The sequence below is a fragment of the Camelus bactrianus genome, chromosome 18, assembly GCF_048773025.1.
Source record: "Camelus bactrianus isolate YW-2024 breed Bactrian camel chromosome 18, ASM4877302v1, whole genome shotgun sequence".
Classification (NCBI taxonomy): Eukaryota; Metazoa; Chordata; class Mammalia; order Artiodactyla; family Camelidae; genus Camelus; species Camelus bactrianus.
Genome location: NC_133556.1, coordinates 7,381,883 through 7,406,756, shown reverse-complemented (window position 1 = coordinate 7,406,756; position 24,874 = coordinate 7,381,883). Strand labels below are relative to the sequence as shown.

The 24,874-nt window shown below is 60.7% G+C and overlaps 1 protein-coding gene across 3 annotated transcripts; it reads right to left on the bottom strand.

Annotated features, from left to right (window-relative positions):
* Positions 1–337: 337 nt before the first annotated feature.
* On the bottom strand, positions 338–23,987 carry SH2B2 (SH2B adaptor protein 2). Of its 3 annotated transcripts, none has more exons than XM_074345868.1 (9): positions 23,855–23,987; positions 11,673–12,418; positions 8,308–8,409; positions 6,508–6,599; positions 5,036–5,127; positions 4,792–4,950; positions 4,082–4,290; positions 1,383–1,554; positions 338–876 (listed from the first exon to the last, which is right to left on the bottom strand). In XM_074345868.1, exons 1-9 carry the CDS (start codon positions 23,895–23,897, stop codon positions 533–535), a joined length of 1,959 nt encoding a protein of 652 aa, XP_074201969.1. In that variant the 5' UTR covers positions 23,898–23,987; the 3' UTR covers positions 338–532. The 3 variants fall into 3 exon arrangements, with proteins under 3 accessions (XP_074201969.1, XP_074201970.1, XP_074201971.1); XM_074345869.1 differs by lacking the exon at positions 23,855–23,987 and adding an exon at positions 21,903–22,207; XM_074345870.1 differs by lacking the exon at positions 23,855–23,987 and adding an exon at positions 21,907–22,207.
* Between the last annotated feature and the right edge of the window lie 887 nt (positions 23,988–24,874).

Genomic DNA, 24,874 nt, shown 5'->3' with positions numbered 1-24,874 from the left:
CACCCCTCATTCTTGCTCCCAAAGCCTCTGCTCAGTCACCCCTCCCCCACCGCCTCTTTCACAGCTCCACTCAAGCCCCCTCCCCAATCCCTATGGGCCTTTTGGGCCCAGCGCTTTATCTCTGCACCTTATTCACGTACTGACCATTGTCTCCTGGCCTGACTCGCTCAAGGGGGAACCAGGTCCCCTAAGACAGAGCCTGGTGGGTGTCGGGCAGGTGCCAGGCCACGGTGGGCTGCTCGAGAGTGCTGGGTGTGGCGTCCCCTTCTGCCTAGCAGTCCCAGGGGGAGCCGTGCCCGAGGCCAGGGCCGGAGAAAAGGACGACAGGAGAGCCAGGTGCAGTCCCTAAAACAGACTCTTTAATAACATTATGTCTTCACTGAAGAGCTTCGCTTTCCCACCCAGCGCTGCTTTCCCACCCAGCGCCGGGCGGGGGCCGGCAGGATCCGCTGGACCGACGGCCACGTGGGCCATCGCCCCGCAGCGGGGCAGGTCCTGGTGGCCCCAGGGCCTTGGCGCCGCCCGCGCCCGGCTAGTAGAAGGAGTACTGGTTCTCCACTGCGCGCGTGCGGCCCCGGGCGCCCTCGCCGGGCCCGCCCTCCGGGGGCTCGTCGGCGCCCCCGCCCGCCGCCTCCAGCAGGCGCTCGGCGCTGTTGCTGCGGCTGCGCGCGCTCAGCGGGCCCTCGGCGGGGCGCGGGGCGCCGGGCACGGACGCCGCCGAGGACGACGAGGTGGACGAGGACGAGGCGCCGCCGGCCTCCGAGGGCGAGGCAGGCGGGCAGGCGGCCGCGGCGAGGCTGGAGAAGTAGTGCTGGCCGGCCGGCTCACTCCAGCAGACGGGGGGCGCGAGCGCGGCGCTGGGCGAGGGACCCGGGTCTGCAACGGGAGACCGCGGGCCTTCAGTGCCCAGCCCGGGCCCCTCGGCGCCACTTCCCCCAGTCCCAGTGTGCCGACAGGGACCAGAGACCCGGAGGAACCGGGTTGCCTGGGATTGAACAGGGAGCCGGGACTCGAATTCTGAGCTCCTGGCTGCAGCCCACCTCCCTGGTTAACTCAAGTCATGGGTATAGGCACCCTCATCACACCCCCAAGGCTTCCTTCCTCCAACAGCTCTGCCGCTGAGCCCCACCTGTGCAGGGATCTAGGGACTCCACCCACTCCCGTGATGCCTCCGCCCACTTCCACCTGCCGGGAATTACTCAGGACAGGGAACCCGTAGGGCTGCCTCTCTCCAAACCTGATGGCCGGAGTTGCTTACAGCTAAGACTTGGTGCTCATCCTGCAGGGGCTAGCAGGGCGGCAGCCGGATTGTGATGCCCTCCCCCACTGCCCACATGTCTGTCTTCTTGAGCCTTGGCACAGGCCAGGTAGGGGCGTCTTACCAGGTGGGGGGCCCTGGGCCCGCACATAGCTGCGTAGGGTGATGTCTGCCGAGCCCCCTGACTCCAGTGGGATGGGGTGGGTGTGGAAGTGGCGAAGCATGTCCAGCACAGACTGGAACCACAGGTGCTGTACGTGGCACTGCCCGTGGCCGTTCAAGGACAGGCGTAGGTGCTGTGGGCACAGATGGGCGTGGTCAGTGGGGGGGTCCTGGACTGGCTACCTGCTTGGCAAGTGCCTTTGAAGGTCACTGGGAGGACCAGGTCTCACAGAGGCCATTTAGGTCTGTGTCAGAGCCGGGGCGGGGGGGCGGCCCTTACACATGAGCCCTATCTAAGAGGGAGTCACACCTGTGGGGTGGGTATGGGGAATGAGGGCAACAGAGCCAGGCTGGGACTGGAGGGAGCACGCATTTGTCTCACATCATGCCCTTCACTTACCCATCTCTAGTCTCCAAAAGCCCTAGAAGGTAGAGGTTACAGCTGCCATAGTAGAAACAGGGAAACTGAGACATAGGGACACAGGGAGGGAGAGACTCGCCCATGGTCACAGGGCACAGAGCTCAGAAGAGAACTCATGTTTGGGTGATTTTCCCACCCTAGCAGGCTAGGGTTCTGCCCACTGTCCCTGCACAGGCAAAGCCCAGAGGGGTGGAAACAGTGCCAGGCTGGCTGGGGAGGAGCGACTGCACATGCTACTCAACTGTGTGCAGTGGGAGCACCTGGAGCACAAAACAGGGCTCCTTGGGCTTAGGGCCCACATGGGCCAGGCACCTCAGGGAAAGAAGAGCCACAGGGCTGTGGTCTCTAGTGGTGAGCCACAGATTTCTGCCTTCAGCCCTCTTTTGCTCCATATGTATCCCACAAGAGGAAGAGTGACTGTCTCTGGGGGTGTGTGTGGCAAGAGGGGTGGTGATAGGAGGGTTTCAGGGTGTGCAAAGGAAGGGGAGCTGGCCTAGCCGCCTACATAAAGGACAGAGAAGACCTGGGAGGGAGGGGAGTGTTCCAAGAGTGAGTTCTGCCACTCAGCAGGTTCAGAAGTTGCCAGAATAGTGTGGGCAAAGCCTGGACCACTCACGGCTGCCCAGGGCAGGGACTCGGACCGAGAGGAACAGCACAGAGAGATCCCACCACAGCCTCAAATCTGGGCAGAGCCTTTGGGGACAGAGGCCCAGGGCAAAGCTGGGCCCCAGAGGGTGTGTGCATCTCAATCTCTGGGAAAATGTTCCAGACATGTGTTATCTGAAACAACTAACTGCCTTGGAAGGCTGAGGTCTTCCTTCCCATGAGGTGTGCAAGCAGGAGGCCACTCTATTTCACCACTAACTCCTCCAACTCTGCACAGGATTCTGGACAGACACCATGTTCTGAGAGGGCACTAGCTGGGGTGAGTTCAAAGTCTAAGGCTGGGTCTTGTTCTTGGAAGGAGAGGAGCCTCCTGCTCTACTTTCCACACCACACATTCCCCCTGCCACCACCGTGCCCCATGGTGGGCTGGGTACCAGCCTAGTCTCTGGCTTGGGTGTGCATCAGATCCAGGCCCTCCGGGGAGGCTGCCTTGGGGCGGTGCTGGCCAAGAAGTAACCTCCAGGTCAGGCTGCCAGGGCTGGCATTAAGTGCTTGGTTGTCAGAGGAACTGGTAAGGGCAGCTGCTTTCCAAGGAGGTGTCCCCGGGGAGGTGTTGCCTCCTCCATAGTGGGGCCAATGCTGCCAAGGAGTGATGCCCAGGGAGCCCGGGGAGGGCCTGGGTCGGGCCAGCCTGGGGTTGGGACACTGGCAACCAGAGCAGGCTTGAAACAGGGGTCCTGGGGTGCCCCCTCCCCCAGCAGGGACTGACGGGAACCGTGTCCTGGGAGGAGCCGAGGCTGGGTCTGTTTCCTTATCGGAAACTCAGAATGGGGGGAGGAGGGGTTTGAGGTTCCTGCTGACTCTGGTCACAGTGTAACCCCCCCACCGTCATTGGGCTTTCTGTCATGTTTTCCTTTGCTCCCGAGGTCGTTACTAGCATGCAGTGCCCTTCCTCAAGAGCCCACCACATGGGTTCACAGTCATGCCTTTGCCTTGTCTGGACCACTCTGCCACTTGTCTTCACCTCAAGGATTCTCTGTCCGTTGCACATCTCAGCTCAAGGTCCTCTCCTACTCTGGCAGGTGGGGTCAGGAGCCGCCCCGGTCCCTCCTCCTCTGCAGCCCACCTGCCCAGCCCAGCCCAGCTCCTCTTCTGCTTGGTCTGAACATGGGCTTGGCCTGGAGCTGGGGCCCAGGAGGGGCTGGTGAACCGAGCTGAGCAGGGAAGGAGAGGGGCTGTCTGGGGGTGGGTGGGGAAGGAGGGTGTTGGTTGACCGCAGCCGTGTACCAAGGTGGTTCTGGGTGGAGACCCTCAGAAGCCCCAGAGCTACGTGATCCCCAGGGCACAGGGTCAAAGTTAAACCCTTAGAAGGACCTGGGCCTCCTATGGGCTTGGCCACCACCAGCAAGTGACTTCCTCATCTGGATAATGGAAAAGCCATGTCTGGGGCAGACTGCAGCCCCTCGGAGAGGTGTGGGAGGGATGTGGGTGATTGAGACCATGGCGGGGGTAGGCCTGGCCCGTGGGAAGACATGCCATCTCTACACCCATGGAGTCTGCTCCCGGCACGGGTGCAGAATCAGGACCAGGGCCACTTCAGCTCCACTTCCCCTGGGATCCCACTCCCGACTTGCCTTGGCCTTGCCCTGGAAGTTGAAAGTCAGCACGTACTCTCCGGGCCGAGTCTCACTCTGGCGGATCACGAAGAGGCCGTGGCTCCGGGGTCCGCCTGCCAGCACCAGCTGAGCTGCCTTGACTCGCGAGAGCGTCCCATGGAACCAGGGGTAGTCAGAGAGCTCCAGCTCGGGCTCCGCCTCGGGCTCCGGCTCTGCTCCCTCTTCCCCTGGAGAGGGATGACAATGTGAAAGGCATGGGGGAGAGATGGGCGGCAAATACACAAGAATGGGGATGCATCATCTTGTTGGCCTTTTGCATGTAAGATGCTGTTTGAATAATTTACAATGAGGCAGGGAGCTGACCCAACCCCCTCAGCATATGAAGTAAATTGAGGCACAGAGAAGTGAAGGACTCTCCTGGGGTCACTCTCTAAGTCAGCAACAAACCTGGGAACAATTCAAGTGTCCTTGTCCCTGACCCCTGGTTCCGACCCTTTGCACCCCTTACTGTGAGCACTTTCTATTGAAACTGGGGCCCGGGGGAGGGGTCATACTCCCGGACTGGCCTGCAAAAGCCAGAACTACCGAGCTGCTGAGCAAAGGACCCAGTGGAATGGAATGTCATAGCTTCTGAGGCTCAGGGAGAGCTTTGGAGCGGCCTGTGGGTGCCTGTGGGCTGGGGTGGGGATACAGGGAAGGGCAGCAGGGAAAGCGCAGTCCCACTGCACCTGGGTTATTGCTCTCGCTGCTCCCTGGGGACTCCAGGGTCTCCAGGAAGGTCTCCAGCGGGACATGGACCAGGGACTCCCCGACGGCATCTCGAGCTCGGCTGTGTGGGGCTGTCACCACGGCTGTCGTTGTCTCTGGGGGCCGGGGCAGGTCCACTGCTGGAGAAGGTAAGAGGCACATCTGTCTGGCCGTCTTTGAGTGACTGCCCCCTCCAATAACCCAGTCAGCTCCATCCCCACCTACCGTCTGTCAGGAGCTCACAGCTGCAGGAGGTCACGCGGCTGGCCAGACAGCCTCCCCGGGCACAGGAGAGCTCAGTGTCTTCCTCGCTGTCCCTGTGAAGACAAGAAAGCTCAACCATGTCCTGCCATGGGATTTGCCAACCTGAACGATGGGCTGCTCACGGAGCCAGGCAATGGCTGACAGTTCCACGGCCAGCGTCAGCCCTGTCCTGCTCGCCTGGGTTTCTCCGCCTTCATGTCCCTCTGTCACACCCTCAGCTTGCTCTGTGGCCACCACGTGAATGAGTGGCCATAGGGAGAGGTCTCCAGGGGGGTGCAGCTCTCCTTGAGGTCACATGACCCCTGCCCCCAAGCCATGATAGGCTGGCCTCCTCCTGGGAGCCCATGGAGGCCCTCCTGTGGGGGCAGGCATGGTGGTGGGAGGGGCCTGGGCCGGCTCCCCTCCCTGCCCTGGGCCTTTGTCTCCCCATCTGTGCCAGCTCTAAAAGACCACAAAGTGGGGTTTACCTTCACAGGGGCTGGGGAAACAGTTTGCAGAGCAGATGGCTGGGAGGGTGGCAGGGGAGGGATTATAACCACTTTGGGGATCGGGGGCCTGAGAGGCGCTCAGGACTTTAATTGTGCTTACTTAAATGAAGCTGTTAATTAGAAAGCAGCAGCCCCTCCCCACCAGGGGCTTGGCTCACCCCATTAGCCGGAGGAGCTGCTGCCCAATGCTCAGCCTGCTGGCCCGCCTGCCCCTCCCACTCCTGGCCTCCGGATCTCTCCTGGATGGCACAGCCAGCCTCCCTGCTGTTCCTCCTGCATGCAGCTGACCGGAGCTGCCCTCTGCTTATTACTCACCATGGCTCCCCACTGCCCCCGACCTACCAGCTTCTCACGCTCACATCAAAGTTCCCTGCTCATCAGCTCTCATTCGAGCCACTTGAAGGTCCTGACATTCCCTGCAAGTCCCGGGCTCTTGAACACTCCACATCCTTTGCTGTGCTGGTCTCTCTGCCCTCCTCCACCCCGGCCCCCTCTGCCTGGCTCAGGCCCACCCTTTCTTTCAGCCTCAGAGAAGCTGGGCATCTCTCCCAGCATGCCTTCTCGGAGCCCCAGGGCTGGACCAGGGGCCTCCCCTCGCATCCCCTACCCCTGGCCCTTGGGGCTCACCCTATCATTACCCATCTTCTAGTGCTTTCAGCCTCCTCTGGGGTGAGGAAAAGACTTGATCCAACTTCCTTCCAGGTCCCCAACCCTGAACCTGCAGAGCAAGCCTTAACAGAGCCTGCTGGGAGTAGGGGTGGGGGCAGGGTAGGGTGCTCCTGGGCCTGCCCCCACCTGGATTGGACTGCAATGAGGAGAGCCCATTTCTCCTGCTTAGCCCCTGCCCTCACCAGACAGTGGCTCCCTGTGAAGGCTGGACCAAGGGCACAGCCCAGCTAGGCCCCCCAGCCCGTCTACCCAGACTAGGGCCACTTGGGCACTCACCCGGGGTCCACACAGCCCTGGATGTCGGCCACCCACGAGTGCTTCTGCAGTGAGTCGATGGTCTCCAGGATGTACTCAGCTCCGTTCTCCACCTGGGGAGGGTGTGGCCGAGACTCCAGATCACCATCAGCACCGTCAGCAGGGGGCTCTAGACCCCTCCCCACGGGTGTGAGCGGCAGGGAGACAATGGGGTCACCACCTCAAACCCAGGATAGGGTCCCAGGGTGGAGCACAGCCCACATTCTTGCAGCTCCTTCCTCTGCGGGCCACCCCTTGGGACTGTGGGGATGATGTCCAGCCCTGCTGACTTCAGGTCCTCAGACCCCGGAGATGCGGCCTCCGAGAAGGCCATGCTGGCTGGGGAAGAGAAGAGTGGCCCAGCAACCCCATCGCATGCCCTGGGGCCCCGGAGATGGGGTGGAAGGGTGCTACAACCCTCAGGTCTGTGAGGGGCCGGCTGGCCCAGCACTGAGTTGAGGGCTCCCAGGCCTTCATGCCTGGAACTCTGCCTCTCTGACCATGCCCCTAGGTTAAGCGGCTTCCAGAGGGGAAGTAGGGTGGAGAAAGCCCCGGCTGTGGGCCAGCCCCAGACTGGGATCCTGGACATACATTGTCTCATGAACTCTACACAGCAGCCCTGTGAAGGGGGCCGTAGGTTTTCCCCACTGTACAGATGTGAAGACTGAGGTTCAGAGAGATCAGGTAACTCACTAGAAGTCACACCAGCACTCAATGGCAGCGCTGGGACGTGACACCAGGACTCTATAATGCCCAGGCCACAGGCTCTCAGCTTCTTGTCATGTGTCTCAGTTAAAGAGCAGTTGGACCTCCAGCATCTCAGAGCTGGGAGGGTCTTTGGAGACGGCCTTCAACCCCTCTCTGAATGGATGGGTAAATCAAGGCCTAGAGCAGGGCTGGCAGGTGATCTCCTTGGCCTCAAGGCTCCTGAGCATAATCAGAGACACAGTGGCTGCCCAGCTGTCGGGAGCAAGGCTCTGACCTGTCTCACCCAGAGGATGAGAATGCCACGCAGGGAGGGGCTGTGTCCTGAGCCCCTGGCCTGGGGTGACTCAGGATCTGGGGTTGGCAAACGTTTGCTAAATGAATAAGGGAGTTCATGACTAAACAAACAGGGACGAGTAAAAACATAAACCCAACTGGGAGCCTGGAGAGGAGGGGGCCTGCTCCAGGCAGCATCGGGTGGGCGGGACCAGGCCTCCTTGGGAACTTGGCCTCACAAACACCCTCTAATCCTCCAAGGAGGCACAGGGCCACAGGCCTGGCAGCCTGCAGCTGTGTCCTCAGCAACCCGAGCAGGCCACCCCGGCGACGTGGGGCCTGGGGAAAGGACAGGCTGCCCCCAGACCCACCGGAGTGCCTCCCCATCCACCCTCAGTGCCTTTGTGCCCTCTGTGGGATCAGGAGGGTCCCTACACTCAGGTGCTGGTGACAGGAGCATTTGCATAACCGTTGCAGGCTGGTGACCAGTTCCTGCCCGTGGGGTGGGTGCATGCTGGCTCCAGTGGGGGAAGGGAGGGAGGAAGTGAAACTCAGGAGCTTCACCAGGCCCAGGAGGAAATGGGAGCAGAGGGCCCCACACGGTGGACAACACCTGGGGCCCATGTCTCCAAAGCCCGGGCCAGGATCGCGTCCCAGCCATGTGCTCAACATCTGTGTCGGGTCCTGGGACCCCCACCCCCCAAACCCGGGTTCCCTTCCCCGGCCCTGCTGCTGGCCCTTTACCCTCACTCCCCCTACATGCCTCCCATGAGGGATCTGGGGGCCAGAGGTGGGGCTCACCTTGAGCACAAACGTGTTGTCCTTCTCCGGCATCTCCAGGGGCATGGTGGTGCGGACCTCCATGATGGCCGACAGAGGGATGCTGACTTTGGGCCTGGAGGCCTGGGAGGCCAGAGGAAGGGGCAGTGAGACAGTGGCCCCAGGGCCTCCTGAAATCCTCTCTCCCCTCCCTGCTCTCCCCCCTCTCACAGCAGCCCTCAGCTTAGGATGCCAGGCCGCCCTGGTACAGAGGTGTTCCAGTTCCCATTTCACAAATGGGTAAGTTGAGTTTCTGGAAAACAGAAGGACCTCCCCATAGTCACAAAGCAAGTCAGGGACAGAGCTGGCACTGACATGAGCCTCCCATCTTGGAGCCCTGAGGGGGTGAACTCCGCCCCAGCCGCCCTTTTGCCCAGCACGTCCAGCACACCCACCAGATCTGCGTTTTTCACATTTTCTACATTGACCCATAGTAAGAAATACATCCGACATTGTGACCCAGTACACATGCACACGTTTCACCAGACAGTATTCACCCTGACTGTGAGTGATGGAGAGTGGTGTTTTCTATTCTATTCTATTTCATTAAAAAACAACAACAACGCTTGTCTCCCGCTTCAGGCTAGACTTCCCATTAGCACAGCTCTGGAGCCCCCGACCTGGAGCAGGCCTCCTGGAGCCGGGCAGGGCCATGTCTCCAGGTGGAGGAGGGGTCAGTGTGAGGATTAACCCAGGTGAGCTGGCAGGACTCCTGGGGAGGGCTGCTCTGTGCCTAGCCCTCCCAGATCTGCCCTAAAGCCCCTGGCCATGGCCCAAAGGCCCCCTGGGGCTGGCTTGAGCCTGAGATTCCTGGCAGGGCTTGGGCTTTGGGACAGGGACTTTCTTAAGAGGAAAGGGAAGGGCTGTTGGGTGGGCAGGCGGATGAGAGTTCCTGGCAGCACTGGCTGCCATCCAGCAGGCACAGGGCTGGGCTTGGAGCAGTGACGGTGGGGCCTGGCTGACCATGGTGGGTCATTGCACTGGCCAGCGGGCAGGGGGCCATGGCCCTGGATTGGGTGGAGCAGACAGGTCTGCAGTGAAGTCCTGGACCGGGGACTGCAGCTGGGCTCCTGTTTGCCAGAGGTGCCAACTCCTCTGCCTGGCGTTTGAGGTCGGGTCAGTCCTGGCTCAGCTGCCTTTCATCTGGCTCCAGCTCACTGTTCTTGCTTCCCTGGATGGAGCCATCAGGCTGTTTCATGACTCTAGGCCTTTGTTCCCTCAGCTCAAGTCTCCAGAAATGCCTGTTCTGGGGTTCTCGCACCTGGTGCTGCCTAAGCCTCTCCTGTTTGGGGTCCCCAGAGCTCATGCCATTGAGGTTTACCATCTTGTCCGGCAAATACCAGTTTCCTGGTGGTGCCCCAATGGCAGGCAGGCTGCATCATTGCTCCCTGGGTCCCAGCACTGGCCTGGCCTAGAGGTACGAGGGGACCTGGAGTCGAGACTTCTCCTGTAGGGTGAGGGAGGGGCAGGAGGCCAGAGACCTGACTCATGGGGCTTTATGAGGGGGCAGTCTGAGGACCCCGGAAACAGCCCCTGAGCCTGCAGACCCCAGGCTCCCATCTGCTCCAAGGGTGCAGCTAGGCCCCAAGAGAAGGAGGAGATCTGGACTATGGGTGAGTAAACAGGACTAAAAGGCAGTGGGGGTGTCAGCAGGGGTGCCCCGTGGAGCTCATGCCCCCTAAGACCAAATATATTTGGGAAACTGGACCTGAGACCTCACCATGGCAAGCTGTCCCTTCCCACAGGGCTCACTCCTGAATTCACAAGCGTTTGCATGAAAAAAGGAGGGTCTGAGGCCAGATCAGGGGTAGGAACCCACCTGCCTTTCTCAGAGGTTGGGCAAGTGACCCCACAGGAGGCCTGCCCTCTGCCAGCAGTGAATAGTGGACTCAGGAGGGACTGACAGAGAGGCAGCTGCTGCAGCCCCTCCCTGGAGGGCAGCGGGCGCCGCTATTTACAGCCGGGCAGCTGTGGCTGCCACTCAGGGCCCGGAGGTGTGGAAGCCCTGGTCCTCTGCCTCTGCCCTTTGGGTGACCCTAGGAAAGCCCCGCCCCACTTCCCACCCCTCACTGGGCCTCCAGCTCCCTGTCTGGCCAGCCGTGGATCTGGGCTTAGTGGTCTGTGATTCTCTCAGGGACCTAAAGCTGGGGGCCTGGGCAGGCACAAAGCCCTTGGGAAGTCTGGGGATGCTGGGACTTGGGGAGAAAGCTCTTTGGAGAGTACATGTGTCCCTGGGAAGTCACCTCTCCTGTGGCTCATGGACACTGCCCTGAGAAGCCCACATCCTGCACCTCCCATGGGGAGAGGCAAGGAGGAGCATCCAGAGTCCTGACAGCCTGGGAGATGGAGAGAGAGGCGAGACTCAGGGTGACTAAAGGCACCGGGATGGAGTGGCCCAGAGGTGGGTGGGGGCTCTGGGTGGTTCTTGGGAGGTGCCCCCAGCTGCCGCACCAGTACACCCTCCCACCTTTGCAAACCTCCCAGTGCACAAGGAGCTCCCACCTCCATGCTCCTTTCATTCCCAGGACCACCAGGATGGCAGGTATAATTAGCCCACCTCTGCCACCCACCAACTGTGTGACTTTGGGCAGGCCACACTCTGAGTTTTCGTTTATTTTCTCTTCTGTGACCTGGGGACCACGATGCTCACCTTGCCTGAGTACTGGGAGGATGAGGGCTCTTAGAAAGTTGGCACTATTGTTAGAGTTATTCCCTCTTTCCAAACAAGGCAGCTTTGCCACCCTGGAGGAGACCCAAAGCTGCTGCTCCCGGGGCTCTGACGTTGAGCCCCAGAGAAGGGGGAAGGCAGGTACTCTCAGGTGAGCAGCAGTGCTGGTGACAGCCAGGAGCTTAGCTTTTCAAACCTGGGCTGGACAGGGGCCACCTGGGCAGGGGCTGGGCTGGGGCCTGGGAGCCAAGCTGGGGACAAGCAGGTTCCCACCAAGCCAGATGCATACTTCCCGCAGGCCCTCTCTAAGTGTGCCACTGTCACTCCCTGCCCCACCCCCACAGCCCTCCTCTCTGGGAGGCTCTGGCCACTTAGGGGTCCCAGGTGAGGAAGAGAGGTGGAAAGGCAGCCAGGCTCTCCGGCATCACCAGGAACAGTATCCTGGAACCCCTTCTGTAGCCAGGAAGCTCTTCTGACACCTCACAGGTGGAGAGAGAGGGCTTGAAGGGTGACTTGTCCAAGAGGCAGAGGAAGTCCCCAGGCATCCCAGGCTGCTAACACTGAATACTCCATCCGGCCAGTTAGATCTGGCAGCGCGTTTCCCGAAGCCAGCCCCTGTCCCCGCCACCCGGCACCTATGCCCCTCTTGCAGTCCCCCCAGGTGGGGGTGGGCACTCACCTTGGGCGGCACGAAGAACTCAAGGCGGAAGCGCTCGCCCGCCACTGCCTTGCGCAACAGCAGGCGACACTTCTGCCACTGGGCGGCGCCCCCGGGGCCCGCGGCCGCGTCGTCGGCCACCATGAAGCGCAGCGCACCCTCGCGCTGGATGTCCACCAGCTCCACTTTGGCTGCCAGCGTCCGTGACAGCCGCAGGCGCCGCGTCCACTTGTCGCGCGGCTCGGCCGGGGGCTCAGCGGCTCGCGGGGCGGCGTCGGGCTCGGGCGAGGCGCGCCGGTGCCACATGTCACGCACGCCGTCCACCACGCACAGGCTCATGTTGCGCAGCGAGAAGCCCTTGCGGACGCGGGCCTTGGCCGCCGCCTGCGCGGACACGTCCTCGGAGCTCCGCGAGTGGCCGTACGACGCGGCCTTGAGCGCCGGGGGCCCCGCCGGCCCGGGCTCCATGTCGTCGGGGTGCTCGGGCGCCGGCCCGGCCACCAGCACGCGGCGCACCTCCTCGCCGAACACGTCCAGGAAGTTGGCGGCGAAGTGGCGGGAGAAGGAGGCCCCGGCGTCGGGCGTGTCGTAGGCCGGGTTGTCCCGCAGGAAGCGGCAGAACTTGTGCGCGAAGTCCACGGCGGCCGCCTGCGCGTGCAGCTCACAGAACTGCCGCCAGTCCGGGACCGGGACCGGGACTGGGGCGGCGGCGGCGGGGCCTGGGGCGGCACCATTCATGGCTCCCGTCCCATCGCAGCCCGTGGAGGCTGCGGGCGAGAGGAGCGAGAGAGACTTCTGATCTCCGTCCAGAGCGCCCACCAGTCCCCTCTCCTGCCCCGCTCCTCCAGGGCTGGTCAAGCCTTTCCGAGCAGCGCCAGTGTGTGAGGAGGACAACCAGGGAAGATGTGTCTGCAGGAGGGAGGGGACACCCCCTTCACCCCCACTTCAAACAGCAGTCTCAGGGAACCCCAAAGTCATTCCTGGGGCTAGGAAAGGAGGCTGAGATGACAGGTGCCTTGAAGTGGGGTCCCCATGAGCCCCCAGTGAACTAGCTTGCCTAAGTAACCTCTTCTGAGGGTCCCCAAAGCCTGGTGGACAGGAAGAAGTCATGTGCAACCCTGTCGGCTCTGCCTCGGAAACACACCACGAGCTCCACCTCTCCTCCACTCCTTGCCACCCAGCCTACTGTCCCGGGACCCACAGAACCCCTCTCCTGCCAGCAGTACTTTAGCAGCCTCTTCACTGGTTCCCAGAAATCTGACCTCACCTCCTATAGTCTTTTCTCCACCCAGGAACCCAGCCATCATTTCTAAAACATAAGATAGATCAGGCCTTCCTCTGCTCAGAGTCTTGTCACTCCACTGAGAGTAAAAGTCAGTCCTACCCATGGTCCCCAAGGCCTCACATGATCTATGTCCATTTGATTCTCTGAGTTTATCTCCTGCCACTCTTCTCTTTGCCCACGCTACTCTGGTTGCACCTGGGTCCCACCCCAGGGCCTCTGCACTTGCGATTTTCTCTTGCACTTGCCTGGAATGTCCTTTCCCCCATACTCCCTCCCATCCTTCAGGTTTCTGCTCAAATATCATCCTGTCTGATAGCTTTCCTTGACCACCAATCTCTCACAATGAGAAATTCTCCCGCTCCACCCAACGCTGGTATCTGTGCCCTTTGCCGGCTTACTTTTCTCTGTAGTGCTTATCCCCATCTGACATACCATTTATCCACTTACTTGGTTGTGCTGACTCCCCAATCCCCACCCTGCAACCCTCTCCTGAGAATGCCAGCTCCACAAGGGAGTGGTTTTAACAGTCTTAAAAAGTCTGTGTCCCCAGTGCTGGGCACATGGCAGGTGCTCAGTAAACACGGAATGAATGAATGAATGAACAAATGAATGTGTTCAGCACACCAGGCATGTCACAGCTGTCACCGCCTAAGCCCTCACACAGAGCCTGAGAACACAGAGCTTGTTAGTGGCAAGCCTGGGATCCTTATGCTGACTCCAAGACTTGGGGTTTACCTCCCAGTGTGAACCAGTATGGCCAATTTTTCCTACTGGCATGGAAGGTGCTCCCCATCACAGTGCACTGCCTGTTTTACTTGTGGTCCCACCTCCTGGAATCCTGCCCCCTCCAGAGCTCCCATCCAAATGGGACCTTCTTGAAGAGCCCTAGTCTGGGCAGTCCTGCTGTCTCTTCATCCCAGCGTCCTCCTCCTCCCCCCAGGTCCCTCCATCCCTCCTCACTCCAGATTGCCAAACTGCCTGGGGTGTGTCTAGTCACCTGGGCCCTTGCCTCCTCATCCCCCAAGGTGGCCATCACCTCTGGGGGCACAGGCCCAGCCATTGTGTTTATGCATCTCACCCTCAGCAGACCAGGGTGAAAATTACCCATGGAGAAGTGGGTGGCAGATGGGAGACAGACATGAAACAGACACCTGGAGCACCCTAAATTGGCACCTCGCTAGAGGGACACACAGGAGGGAACTGTGTCTAGGGGACACACTGTCTAGGGGAGCCTGTCTGCGGGGGCTGGCTGATGTAGGGGAACTGGAACAGGGGCCATGCCCTCGCCCCAGGATCCCCACAATTCCCAGCATGGCCCTTCCTTCGCAGCTCCTGGGAGCACCATCTCATCTCTCCTCTGGGATCCAAACTCTGTAATTAAACATTGGGTAAAAATAGTTGCCCACTCCTATGAGATCATCTGTGAGGCTTCTGGGCCATGGAGCACTGTGGGAATTCCCTCTCACCTTGGGGCAACCTCGGCCATCCATCTGCAGTCAGTAACCACAGGACAGCCCTAGGCAGGAAACAGGCCACTTGATGAGACCACTTAGCACGGAGGACAGTTTTCCAAATCAGCAGGTCTCATCAGAGATTCCTGCCCAGGGTATTGCAGAGAGAGTAGCAGGGAGTTAGGAGGGTTTCCTGGAGGAGGTGGGGCCTGCACTGGGCTCCATGCTGCCAAAGAGGACAAAGAGCGACCTCCCTGCAGGCATGAGTGGTAAGCTGGAGGCAGAAGTATCAGGACACGGGGGAGGGGTTGGGGACATGAGAATCGGGCTGAGGCACCATGCGTTGGGCTCATGCTCCTGCTGGGCCTTCTTCTTGCTCCGTTCTTCCTTCTTTCTTCATCTGGCTAACTCCTACTCATCCTTCAAGAATGAATCCAGGGGCCACTTCCACCTGGAAGCCTTCCCTGACCTCCCCCTGCCTCACTGCATGTGCCTCCTCTGAGCTCTCACAGTTCCCTCCTGTGTGTCCCTCTAGTGAGGTGCCAATTTGGGGTGCTCCAGGTGTCTGTTTCGTGTCTATCTCCCATCTGGCATAGGCACTCCTCGGGCGGGCCTAAGTCATATGCCAGGAATGGGGGTGGGGTGGGGAGGAGACCCTGCAGCTATGCTTGTGAGGCTCTGGCCCTGTGCTCCAAGCCCATCCCAGCAGGGCAGTGCTCCCCACAGGGGCCATCTCTCTCCCCTATTCCACGGAGTCAACCACAAGGGTCAAGATGAGGTGACAGGGCAGCCTGGGAAGGGCTAGCACTGGAGCCAGCAGCAATTGTGGACACCCCTATTTGACATAATTCTGCCCCACATAGGGCAGGTGGGGGCAGGGAGGAAGCCAGTCCCAGTGCCGCGTCCTCAAGCATCAATCCCTGTCCCTCCCCACTCTTCCTGATGGTTGAGAGTATTCTTGCCAAGATGGGGCAGAGTGGAAGGACAGGACCTGGGGGAAAGGCTTTCCCAGCTAGGCCTCACTGAAGGCAGGGGTGGAACTCAGACAGGGATCTACCAAGGGTAGGGTGGCTATGGCCATGTCCTAGGCAGGACTGGCCCAGGAGGCACTGAGATTGGGTCTGCCTTGACCTTCCCCCTCTCGCCTGCCTGGGTCACTCGCTGTTTGGCTGGGAGCCTATGGGGGCATGATGCCCAGCACAGCAGCCCTCACTGTCCTTGGGGTCCAGCTGGGGCTACACACAAGTGGCAGGGGTTGTAGAGCCAGAGGTAAAAGCCACGGGCAGCAGGGCCATCAGGCAGCCCCAGCCCTGGTTACAGGTGGGGAGACTGAGGCCCAGGCATGGCTCTCTGTGAAGGGGAGGCTGCAAGCCACAAGGAAGAGGGCTCAGCCCCAAAAGGGGCAAGGGTGTGCTGTCCCCAAATGCCCTGGGGGCCAGAACGGGGGATGAGACTGAATGCAGGGACTTGGCTGACCTGGGCTCCAGGACTGACCCCACTGCTCTCTGGGTGAGGGACGTTGGCCACAACTCCAACCTCTGGGCTCAGTTTCTTCACTTTAAAAATGAGGAAGAGGGGCAGCCCCTCCCTGAAAGGACAGCACAGGAAGTGGTCCCTGCAGTGTTATAATCCATGCGTACCCATGGGCAGGGCCAGGGCTCCCCAGACCTCTGGGTGGAGCCAGGAAGTGTCTCCAGGGACCAGCCAGTGTGATACCCAATCAGCCCACAGACCCAGATGTGGGCAAAGCAGAGCCTCAGGGGGAGGGGAACCCAGAGGTACCAGAAGCAGGCACCCGAACTCACCCAGCCCCCACTGTCTGGGCTGGCCTGGAAGGTCTACGGATTGAATCCAGCTGGCCGTGGGCTCTCCCTCCTCCGGTGGCTCCTTAGGAACTCCCACTTCTGTCTTTGCCTGTGTCACTCTCCTGGGGCCCCACAGTCCCCCCAGGGGTGGGACCAGGGGCAGGCAGGAGGTTGCCTCTCACCTTCACAGGATTCTTCTATGAGGATGAGGGTGGAGACAGAGGGACCCCCCCCAACTCCACTGGGTCTTGGGGTCAGGTGGTAGCCCCTCAGGGACCCTGGATGGGCAGATCACCCTCCCCAGTGCATCACCCTGGGGTTTTTCCAGGCTCAGCCAGAATGTCTGCCTTGTCCTCCTGAAAACATGTTTTTTGCTTCCATCTTTCCAGGGTCAGAGGGCAATGGATGGGGCTTCAGGGAAGCAGGGCAGGGGGTGGGATGGGGAGGGGAAGCCTGATCAAGTCCCTGCCTGTTGCCTTTCCAAGCCCTGGGCTCTCCTAACTCCTCTGCCAAGAACCCAGACAGGAGAATCCCCCACCCCACCCCCACCCAGTTAGATGCCTGGAAGAGGGGGCGGCTGGCCTTCCGGTGGTAAAAATAGCACTGACAATTGGAAAAGGAAAAAAAAAAAAGCCAACCGTCAGCCCCCAGTGGCAGGCAGTTCCGGACCCCATGGCCAGGTCATTCCTTAAAATATTAATGAGGCAGCCTAGCCACCCCGCTAATGGGCCGGCGACCAATCGATCCACCACGCAGTGGGCAGTGGCCTGGAGGGGTGGGGAGGCAAACCAGCACGGCCCACACCTGCAGGGACTAGGGGTGGGGGGATGTGTTCTCAGGAGCCCCAACTGGAGCTGGCCTCCCCATCACAGGAGGCAACTGACCTCCAGGGAAGGGAAGGAGGCCCCACAGTGCAAACTAGCCACCCAGCACCCTGAAAGGCTGTCCCCCAGGTGGGAGACAGGATCCTCCACTGCCAAGATCCTGGCTCTTTTCCTGCACCTTCGCTCAGCTTCGTGCTCAGAGAAGCATCCAGACGACCAAGTGCAGGAAGGGGCGGTGAGGGCCATTAGCGGGGGCTCAGCAGAAGGGCTTCCTGGATGGGGAAACTGGGGGGCACCCCAACACAAGAAGAAGAGACAAGGCCTCTCTTGGCCCCTCCCTGCCCTCCTGGAAGCCAGCCCCAACCAAGCTCACTGATGGCCTCTCCTCTGGGCTTCTCAGGACCACTGGTCTGGCCCCACCCACCTGACCCTGCCCTTTACAAGGAAGGCTCCTGGCTGCCCTCCTGGCCTCTGTGGGACCATCCCTCCAGGCCCCTCTCTGCACCCTGCCCCCTGCAGGACACCGACACCCTCGGGCAGGCTGTTCCTTCAGCCAGGACTGTCTTCCTCCCCTGCAGACAGAGGCACAGAGCACACAGGGCTCATTCTGTTTCACTGTTGGTACTCAGGCGTTGGTTCTTAAGTCTACTCCCTACCCCACCCCACCCTCAGAAGTGTCCTCACAGGGCAGGCTCTGAACCAAAGCTTCCTGTGAGAACGAGATGTGGCTGGAATTCCCTGACCCTCCCCACCCACAATATTTGCGCTCAGCCCATGACCCTGGCAGGAGGCAGAGGTGGGCATGATTTCTGGTCTTAATACTCTTCAACTGGCTGGGACTTCACTGTAGAGTGGGTGTGGGGAGGAGGGTGCTCTGATTAGTGACAGGGACAGGTGCAGACTAAGAGCCCCGGGGACTCTGCCCCTGTCAGTGCAGGGGGTAGGGGTGGGGGCCAGCACTCAGGTGGTCCTGGCTTTTCTGAGCATCAGTTTCCACAGCTGTAAACTGCTCACTCACGCAGACCTGCCTGCTTCATGGTCCAAGGCCTGTGCTAAGGAGCATCGCTGGGAGGTGGCTGCTAAAACCTGGTAGAACAGCTCTGTGCCCCCGTGCCTTACACACAACTCCCAGTCTTTGCCACTGTGGGAAGGGGGAAGCCCTTCTGCTGAGCCCCCTAGCTTTCACTGATGCCCCTAACCTTGACAAGCCCTGCTGGCTCTGGGACCTGCAGACCCTCAGTCCTAGGGGGCCCCACAGCTGCATCCAACAGCTGCTCCCATCACAGGGGCCCCATGGCCGGGGCGTCTCTCCACCTCCACATCTGATCATTTGACATATGGGACAGTGGGGTGGGAAAAGCCTGAAATCTGGAGCCAGGTTGGCTGGTTTTGAATCCCAGGTCCTCTGCTTTCTAACTGTGTGACCCTGGGCAAGTGACTCAGCCTCCTGGGGCCTCAGTTTCCTCATCTGTTAAAACACAGGGTGATAATAGCACTGACCTCAAAGGGCTGTCATGAGGATTAAATAAGTAATTTGTTTAAAAACCAAAGCTCCTCTGCTTCTACTTCTTAAACATCATGTTCATTCCCTCTTTTCCTCCCTCTGCTCTGCGTGGAAGGCTGTAGGGGCTTCCTCCTGGGCCTCCCTATTTCTCACGTCCCCCCAGCTCCTGACAAATCCAGGCTCCACAGTGTGGCCAAGGTCATCTTTCTAGAACCTATATCCAATTGGGCTATGCCCTGTTTAAAACCCTTCTCTTACATCTTCCTGGTCAGGAAGAAAGGATTCTCCCGTCGTACAGATGAGGAAATGAGATTCTGGCAAGAGAGGCGACTGGCCCACCTTTCACTCCATTTGTGCTGGTGGGCCCGGGGCTACAGAACCGGCGAGATGGGGAGTGCAGAGCCGAGGTCGGATCTGTCCCTTTCTGTAGCACTTACTACTCCCAGCAGGGTCCCGTCCCTGGGGAGCTTTCACTCTGAGGGCACAGTGGGGGGACCCAGGCCCTGCCTTGGGAAAGGAGATGCTCATCTTCAGAGGAGGGGGCACTCTGATAGGCTGGAGTGGAGGGGGATCCAGGAAGTAGATGTCAGATGGGCAGGGAGTGAGACCCAGGACAATAAGCTATGCCAGGGCCTGGGGGCTCAGGAGGGAAGCCTATCTTCCTTCAGGAGCACCTGGTGCTGGACAGTTCCTGAACAGGCTCTGTAGGTGGAGAACAGGCTGGGATGGCTCTAGCTGCACTGGCCCTGCCCTCCTGGGGTTGCAGAGCAGACGCACGTCCTCTCCAGCCTTGGCCTGAGCCTCACAGTCTCTCTATCTCTTTGGGTGTCATGGATGGCACCTAGGCCCTGATTCATATCTCTCTCAGACCTCTTCGGGCCCTGCCCAGCTCCCAAAACCTGTCGGACACCCCCTTCAACCCTCACCACTTAGCCTACCAGTCTGCCTTCTGGCTTTTTCATGACACACATACCAGTGCCTCCTCTCAGTTCTCAGTATCCCAGAACTCTGGGTCCTGCTGATGCTTATAAAGCTTCCCTGGGCCTTTCTCCAAGCAACTGAACTCCCAGCCTGGCTGATCTCCAGCCACCTCAAACTCACCACATCCAAGTTCTAACACACCCTCTTCCTCCAAACCCTCTTGTCCACTGCTTGGGGTCTTAACACGCAAACTCGGCATTGCTCCACCTGCAACTCTGTCCCAGAAGCTGGCAGGCCCCTACTCTGTCCTGTCCCCGTCTCCACCCTGGCTCTCCACCCTGGCTCCCCACCCCACCTCTCTGCAACACCACATGGTTTGTAGCCTGTCTTCTCCACCAGACCCTGAGCCCCCAGCTGGGTTTTATTCCCCACCTCCAGGGTGAGCCCTAGACACAAAAGGCTGGAAGTATCTGGAGAACAAAGCCCAAACCCTGCTTCACCCAGAGGAGCCAAAAGGTGCTGTACTCCCACACACGGCTCTGCCCAAATAGGTGTGGGCCATGACTTCCTCTCCATGTTGAAGAGTCACCCCTGTTCTCCCCTGGGACCGAGCACGGCCCATAAAAACAGACCCACCCAGGTGAGGGGGTAAGAGAAACCACCCCAAGTTCCAAAGCTGCCACTGACCCTCTGGTCCCATGTGGACAGTGAGGAGCAGGAAACGAGGCTCCAAGAGTGGCTCAGAGAAATGGTTTGGAAGCCTGGCTTGTTGGTTGAGTGACTTTGGGCAAGTCACTTCACTTCCTTGAATCTGTTTCCTTCTCTGCAAAATGGGGATAATAATAGTACTAAACCCACAGGTTGTTGTGAAGCTTACATGAGAAAGAGCACAGACGCCTTTACCCTGGCATGAGTCAGCTCGAAACCAAATGCTCAGTTGTAGGGGTCCAGGCTCCACCTGGGTGGGGGTCCCAGCTCCTGGCGAAGCCCACCCTTGGGTGTGCGTGTGTGGGTTCTCCCTAGGAGATCCACAAAGTTGGGGGAGGGGTTTAGAAACTTTAGACATTTTTCACAAGGGGAAGAAAAGCATATGCATTAACTCTTGATGGCTTAGGTCCCTTCAGTCATCCCGCATCAGAATCTCTTGCCCATCTCATTCACTCCCTCTAGAGGGGGAGGGGAGTAGAGGAAGGCAGCTCGTGGGAAACTGCCTCTGAGACCCCCATAAACACCCTGAACCTCACCATTGCCCCCACTGCCAGACCTCCCCCCAAAGTTCTTACAGCTGAAAGGTTCTAGGTCACTCCCAGCCAGTGGCTTCCTGGATGGAGCAGGGAGGCCAGGATGGAAGAGATTTGTTCAAAGTGGGGGGAGTGGAGGTCAGATCACACCTCCCAACAGAGGCAGCCAAAGCCTCTTAGGGAAACAACCCCCTGGCTCTTCCTGCCCTCTCAGAGCTGCCCGTTCACCATGCTCGGCCATCTGCACTGGAGGCAGGCAACCCTGGTCACCCAGCTAGGAGGTAGGCAGCACCACCCCCATTTTACAGGGTAGATAATGGAGGCTCCAAGGGCAGATGTAGGGTTCAATCCAGGTTTGAATCCCAGCCCTGAGGCTCTCCCCTGCACCAACTGGCTTCTGAGGCTGTCCAGTCCACCTTGTGCGACTCCTGAGGGGTCACAGTCACTGCAGACTTCTCCCCATGAAGACCTCAGTTCGTGGGCTGCTGAGGGCCCGGACGAGTCCTGCCTCTGCCTAGCCTTGGCCCGCTGGACTGGCACGGTGCCGGGCCCCGCGCTGCCCGCAGGTTCATCAATGGCCGAGGCCCGAAGGGCCTGAATGGAGGGCATGAACCCGCCCCTTCTTAAAGGCGCCGGCCTCTGGGGCGCCCTCAGCGATCCTCCCCACTACCCAGGGCTGCCGGAGAGCTCCCGGGGTGGGCGGGTCGAGAATGGAGACCGTGAGAAAGAAGGCCTGGGCCAAATGGAGGGCGTGCCGGCCCGGCGACTGTGCTCTGGATAGGGTCCCTCCCGTGGCCCTCACCCTCATTTCAGGTTGGCCTTCCGCCCGCCCGCGCAGCCTAAGGAAGAGACCCCAGCACTCCGCTCCCCAGACCCCAGCCAGAGACCCCTCCTCCAGGGGGCCCGCTGCGCTCGTCCCACCGCGGGGCCTGGGCCCTAGGAGGGGGCGGGGGCGCAGCTGCTCCGTAGGTGGCTCGGCCCCTCTCGCCACTCTCGTCCGGCCCGGGATGGGGGTCGGGGAGCTGATCCCCGCCGGGGGCGCATCTCCTCCATCGCGCTCCCTCCCACCCGCGCACACAAAGACAACACGCGCGGACCGGGGCGCGTGCGGCAGCACTCCCCGAGGCAGCCGTGCGCACACACACACACGCCCTCAGGGACGGATAGGGTCCTGGGTGATGGACTGGGGGATGAGGGAACTGAGGACAAGCAGGCCATACCTACAGGCGCGCAGCTGCGGCCGGGCGGGCCGGGGCGCCGGCGGAGCGCTGCCCGGACCGCGGCCGGGCTCCAGAGGCCCGGAGGCTCATGGCCCGCGGCGGGTTCGGGCTCCCTCAGGGCGGGAGCTGGCGTCGGCGGCGGCTCCTCCCTCCGTGGTCCACAACCTCGAAGGCTCGTGGCTCGCTCCTTGCTAGCCCAGCGCGGCCCCGGCTCGGCTCTCCTGGCGGCGGATCCCCGCGCGCTCCGAGCCCAGCCCCGCGCGGCGCGCGCCCCGCCTGCTCCCCCTTGTAACCCCCGCCCGCGCGGCGCGCTCCTTCCCGGCCCCGCCCCCGTCCGAGCCCCGCCCCCCCGCCTCGCGCTGCGCCGGCCCCGCCCTCTCCGCGCCCCTCGCCCTCCCCGGAGCCTCTTCGGCGCCCGCCGCTAGTGCTCACTGCCTTCGGGTGGCAGCAGTGGCGGCGTCTAGGCGGCCGAGCCCTGGGGCCCAGAGGGGCTAGGAACTGGCCTGCAGCCACCCCATTTGGGGGAAGTATCCGTGGCTGCCCCGTCTCGCGGAGCGGGCCCTAGGCCAGGAGCTGGAATCCCCCCCTGCGCGGAGGCGTCCCCCGGAGCCCGGTGTAGTGGCTCAGTGGGTGGCCTGAGTAGTGGGGTGTATGGGGCGTGGGCGTCCCTAGGCGCCGGGCGCCGGGTGGAGTCCTAGACCCTCCGGTGTGGGGACAATGGGAGTCTCAAGGAAGCCCAGATGTCGCAACGGGGGAAGTCGACGTCTGGTTCTCATAAATCCCGAAGACGAACACCACGCCCCCTCTCCCCAGGGCTCCCGGCGCTGGAAATTGCCCCGAGGCTACAGGGGAAGACCTGAGCACGGTTCCCACCTCCCCATCTTCACAGTGATGGGGAGACTGAGGCCCATCCCAGGGAGGTCTTCAGAGGTCACACGGTGCTAATGGGGGAACACAGCCCTGTCTTCCTCACCCTTGCTCCGTTAGGCAGCCCCCAAACCCTGGGCATAGGTGAGGGCAGATCCCAATGTGACTAAGAAAACAAAGGCTGCTGCTGACCCTTGTGGGCGCTTGTGAACTGACGCCTGTCGAGCTGGGGGCCTCCAGACTTCCCAGAAGAGATTGAGGGGCTCCAGCAGGCCTGGAAGGCTCCCAAGAGGAACAGAGAGCATCAATGTGAGCAGAAGTGTAGAAGGCGGCTCAGAGATCAGACCTATTGCTTCTGGGTAGAGGTGGGGGGTGCCAGGCTCCTCCCCTCTCCCTTCTGGCCTTCAGCCCCCACAGGCAGTTAGATCAGCTTCTCTCTGCCTTTGCTAAACCCTCTGCAGCCTCACTTCTGGCTGTTCTGTGATCAGCCTTGGTCTCCCTGCTAACTGGGTGTGCCTCCATCTGTAACCCCCCCCATAGTGACCTCTGACCTTTGTGGATGAGCGCTTTAACCTTTCCCAAAGCCATTTCACATCTCTAATTTCCCAGGAAGCAGGACAGGCAAAGAAGGGTTTTTATCCCAGTCTTGTGGATGGGAAGGGTGGGGCCTGGAGAGGAGCCACGGGTTGATGAAGGTAGAGAGACTGGCTGGGAGTCCCTCTCCTGCTGCCTATCAGCCCTCGGATGCCCTCCACTGGTGTCCCCATGCAAGGCTTGCACTGAAGCAAGGCCCTGGTACCTAGCGCCTTCCCTTCCACACAGACCGGCTGCTCTCTTGGCAGGATCTGGCTAGCAAACACTTAAGAAAGCTTAGATGCGGACCAGCCATCTACTGGAGCTGCACAGAGGCCTGGACATCTGGCTGGGAACTAGGAGGCCTATGGATGAGGCTGGGAGGGGTGTGGGAGTGTGGGGTCGGTGGGAGGGTGACTGCCCATGGAGTGAGAGAGAGGGAGGCTCCACACTGGGTGGCATGGCTGTGGACCAACCCCCACCCCCGACAGCATGGCCCCCAGTGGACTAACCTGGTTCTGAGTAGTGGGCTGAGCTCCACTGGTGGGCTGTCATTGACCAGGGAGGGTCGTGGGGTGTGGAGCCCTGGACAGGACAATAGTGCTGATTCCCAGGGAGGAGGAAGTGAGGAGGACTCTGTGATGTATAAGGAGGAACTGGTGGGAGAAGTAGAAGTGGCTGGGGCGGGGAAGTGCAGCGCAGGGGTGGGGGGTGGGGTGGGGCATGATGGGCCAAGAGTAGCTCTGTTACGAGGATAGGAACGAGGGTCAGGGGAGAGGGGTCCAGCTTGTCCCCAGTGGAGGAGGCTCTGGGGTTTTAGAGGAAGTCCTGAAGGGGCAGATGATGAGGGGCACTGAAGGCACAAACCCTAGAATATTCAGGGCTAAAACTCAGATACAGCACCGGGGACTCTGGCCTGGTAGACTGCAGGGTGGGAGCTGCGTGTGGAGCCAGCCCTGTGGGCTGCCTGGCCAGTGGGATAACGCCAAGCATCACAAGCTGAGAGGATGTCTTCCATCTGGGTGGGAGAAGACCCACACCAGTGGGCTGGGCTGGTGGCCAGGCAGCCTGCAAGCTGTGGCTCAGGGGTGTCCCCAGGCAAGGCTGGCAACTCAGGAGACTTGGTGGGCATGGGCTCTGCAGTGCTTGGCAGGCTGGGCCCAAGGGAAAGGGACAGAATGCTTGGCTCCAGGGCACCCAGAAAGGGAAGCAGGGATTCCCCAGAAGCTGATGTCACACATCCAGCCGCAGCCTGACAAGTAGTTTTTTTAAAAAGTAATGGATTTCTCTTTTTGATTGAGTTGCTTGTCTGCTCAAGAGAACTCAGACTCTGTGGACTTGGGTTTTGGCAAAGCTCTGGACCCACTCAGGGAGTTCTTGGGGATGGGAAAAGGGGGAGAGGCCTCCTACGTGTTGGGGGCCATGCCCCACATCAGCACAGCAGCTGTGAGGTCCAGCCACGGCTCCAGGGGGTGTTGCTGTGGGCACCCCCTCCCAGCCTTCTGTACCCCAGAGTCACAGAGCCAGGGCAC

Coding starts and splice junctions, on each gene's coding strand:
- SH2B2 (XM_074345868.1), bottom strand. CDS start 23,897: ATGACAGCCCACCAGTGGAGCTCAGCCCACTACTCAGAACCAG. Junction 6,600..8,307: donor ACAACACGTTTGTGCTCAAG/GTGAGCCCCACC, acceptor CACCCTCCCCAG/GTGGAGAACGGAGCTGAGTA. Junction 1,555..4,081: donor ACTTCCAGGGCAAGGCCAAG/GCAAGTCGGGAG, acceptor CTGTGCCCACAG/CACCTACGCCTGTCCTTGAA.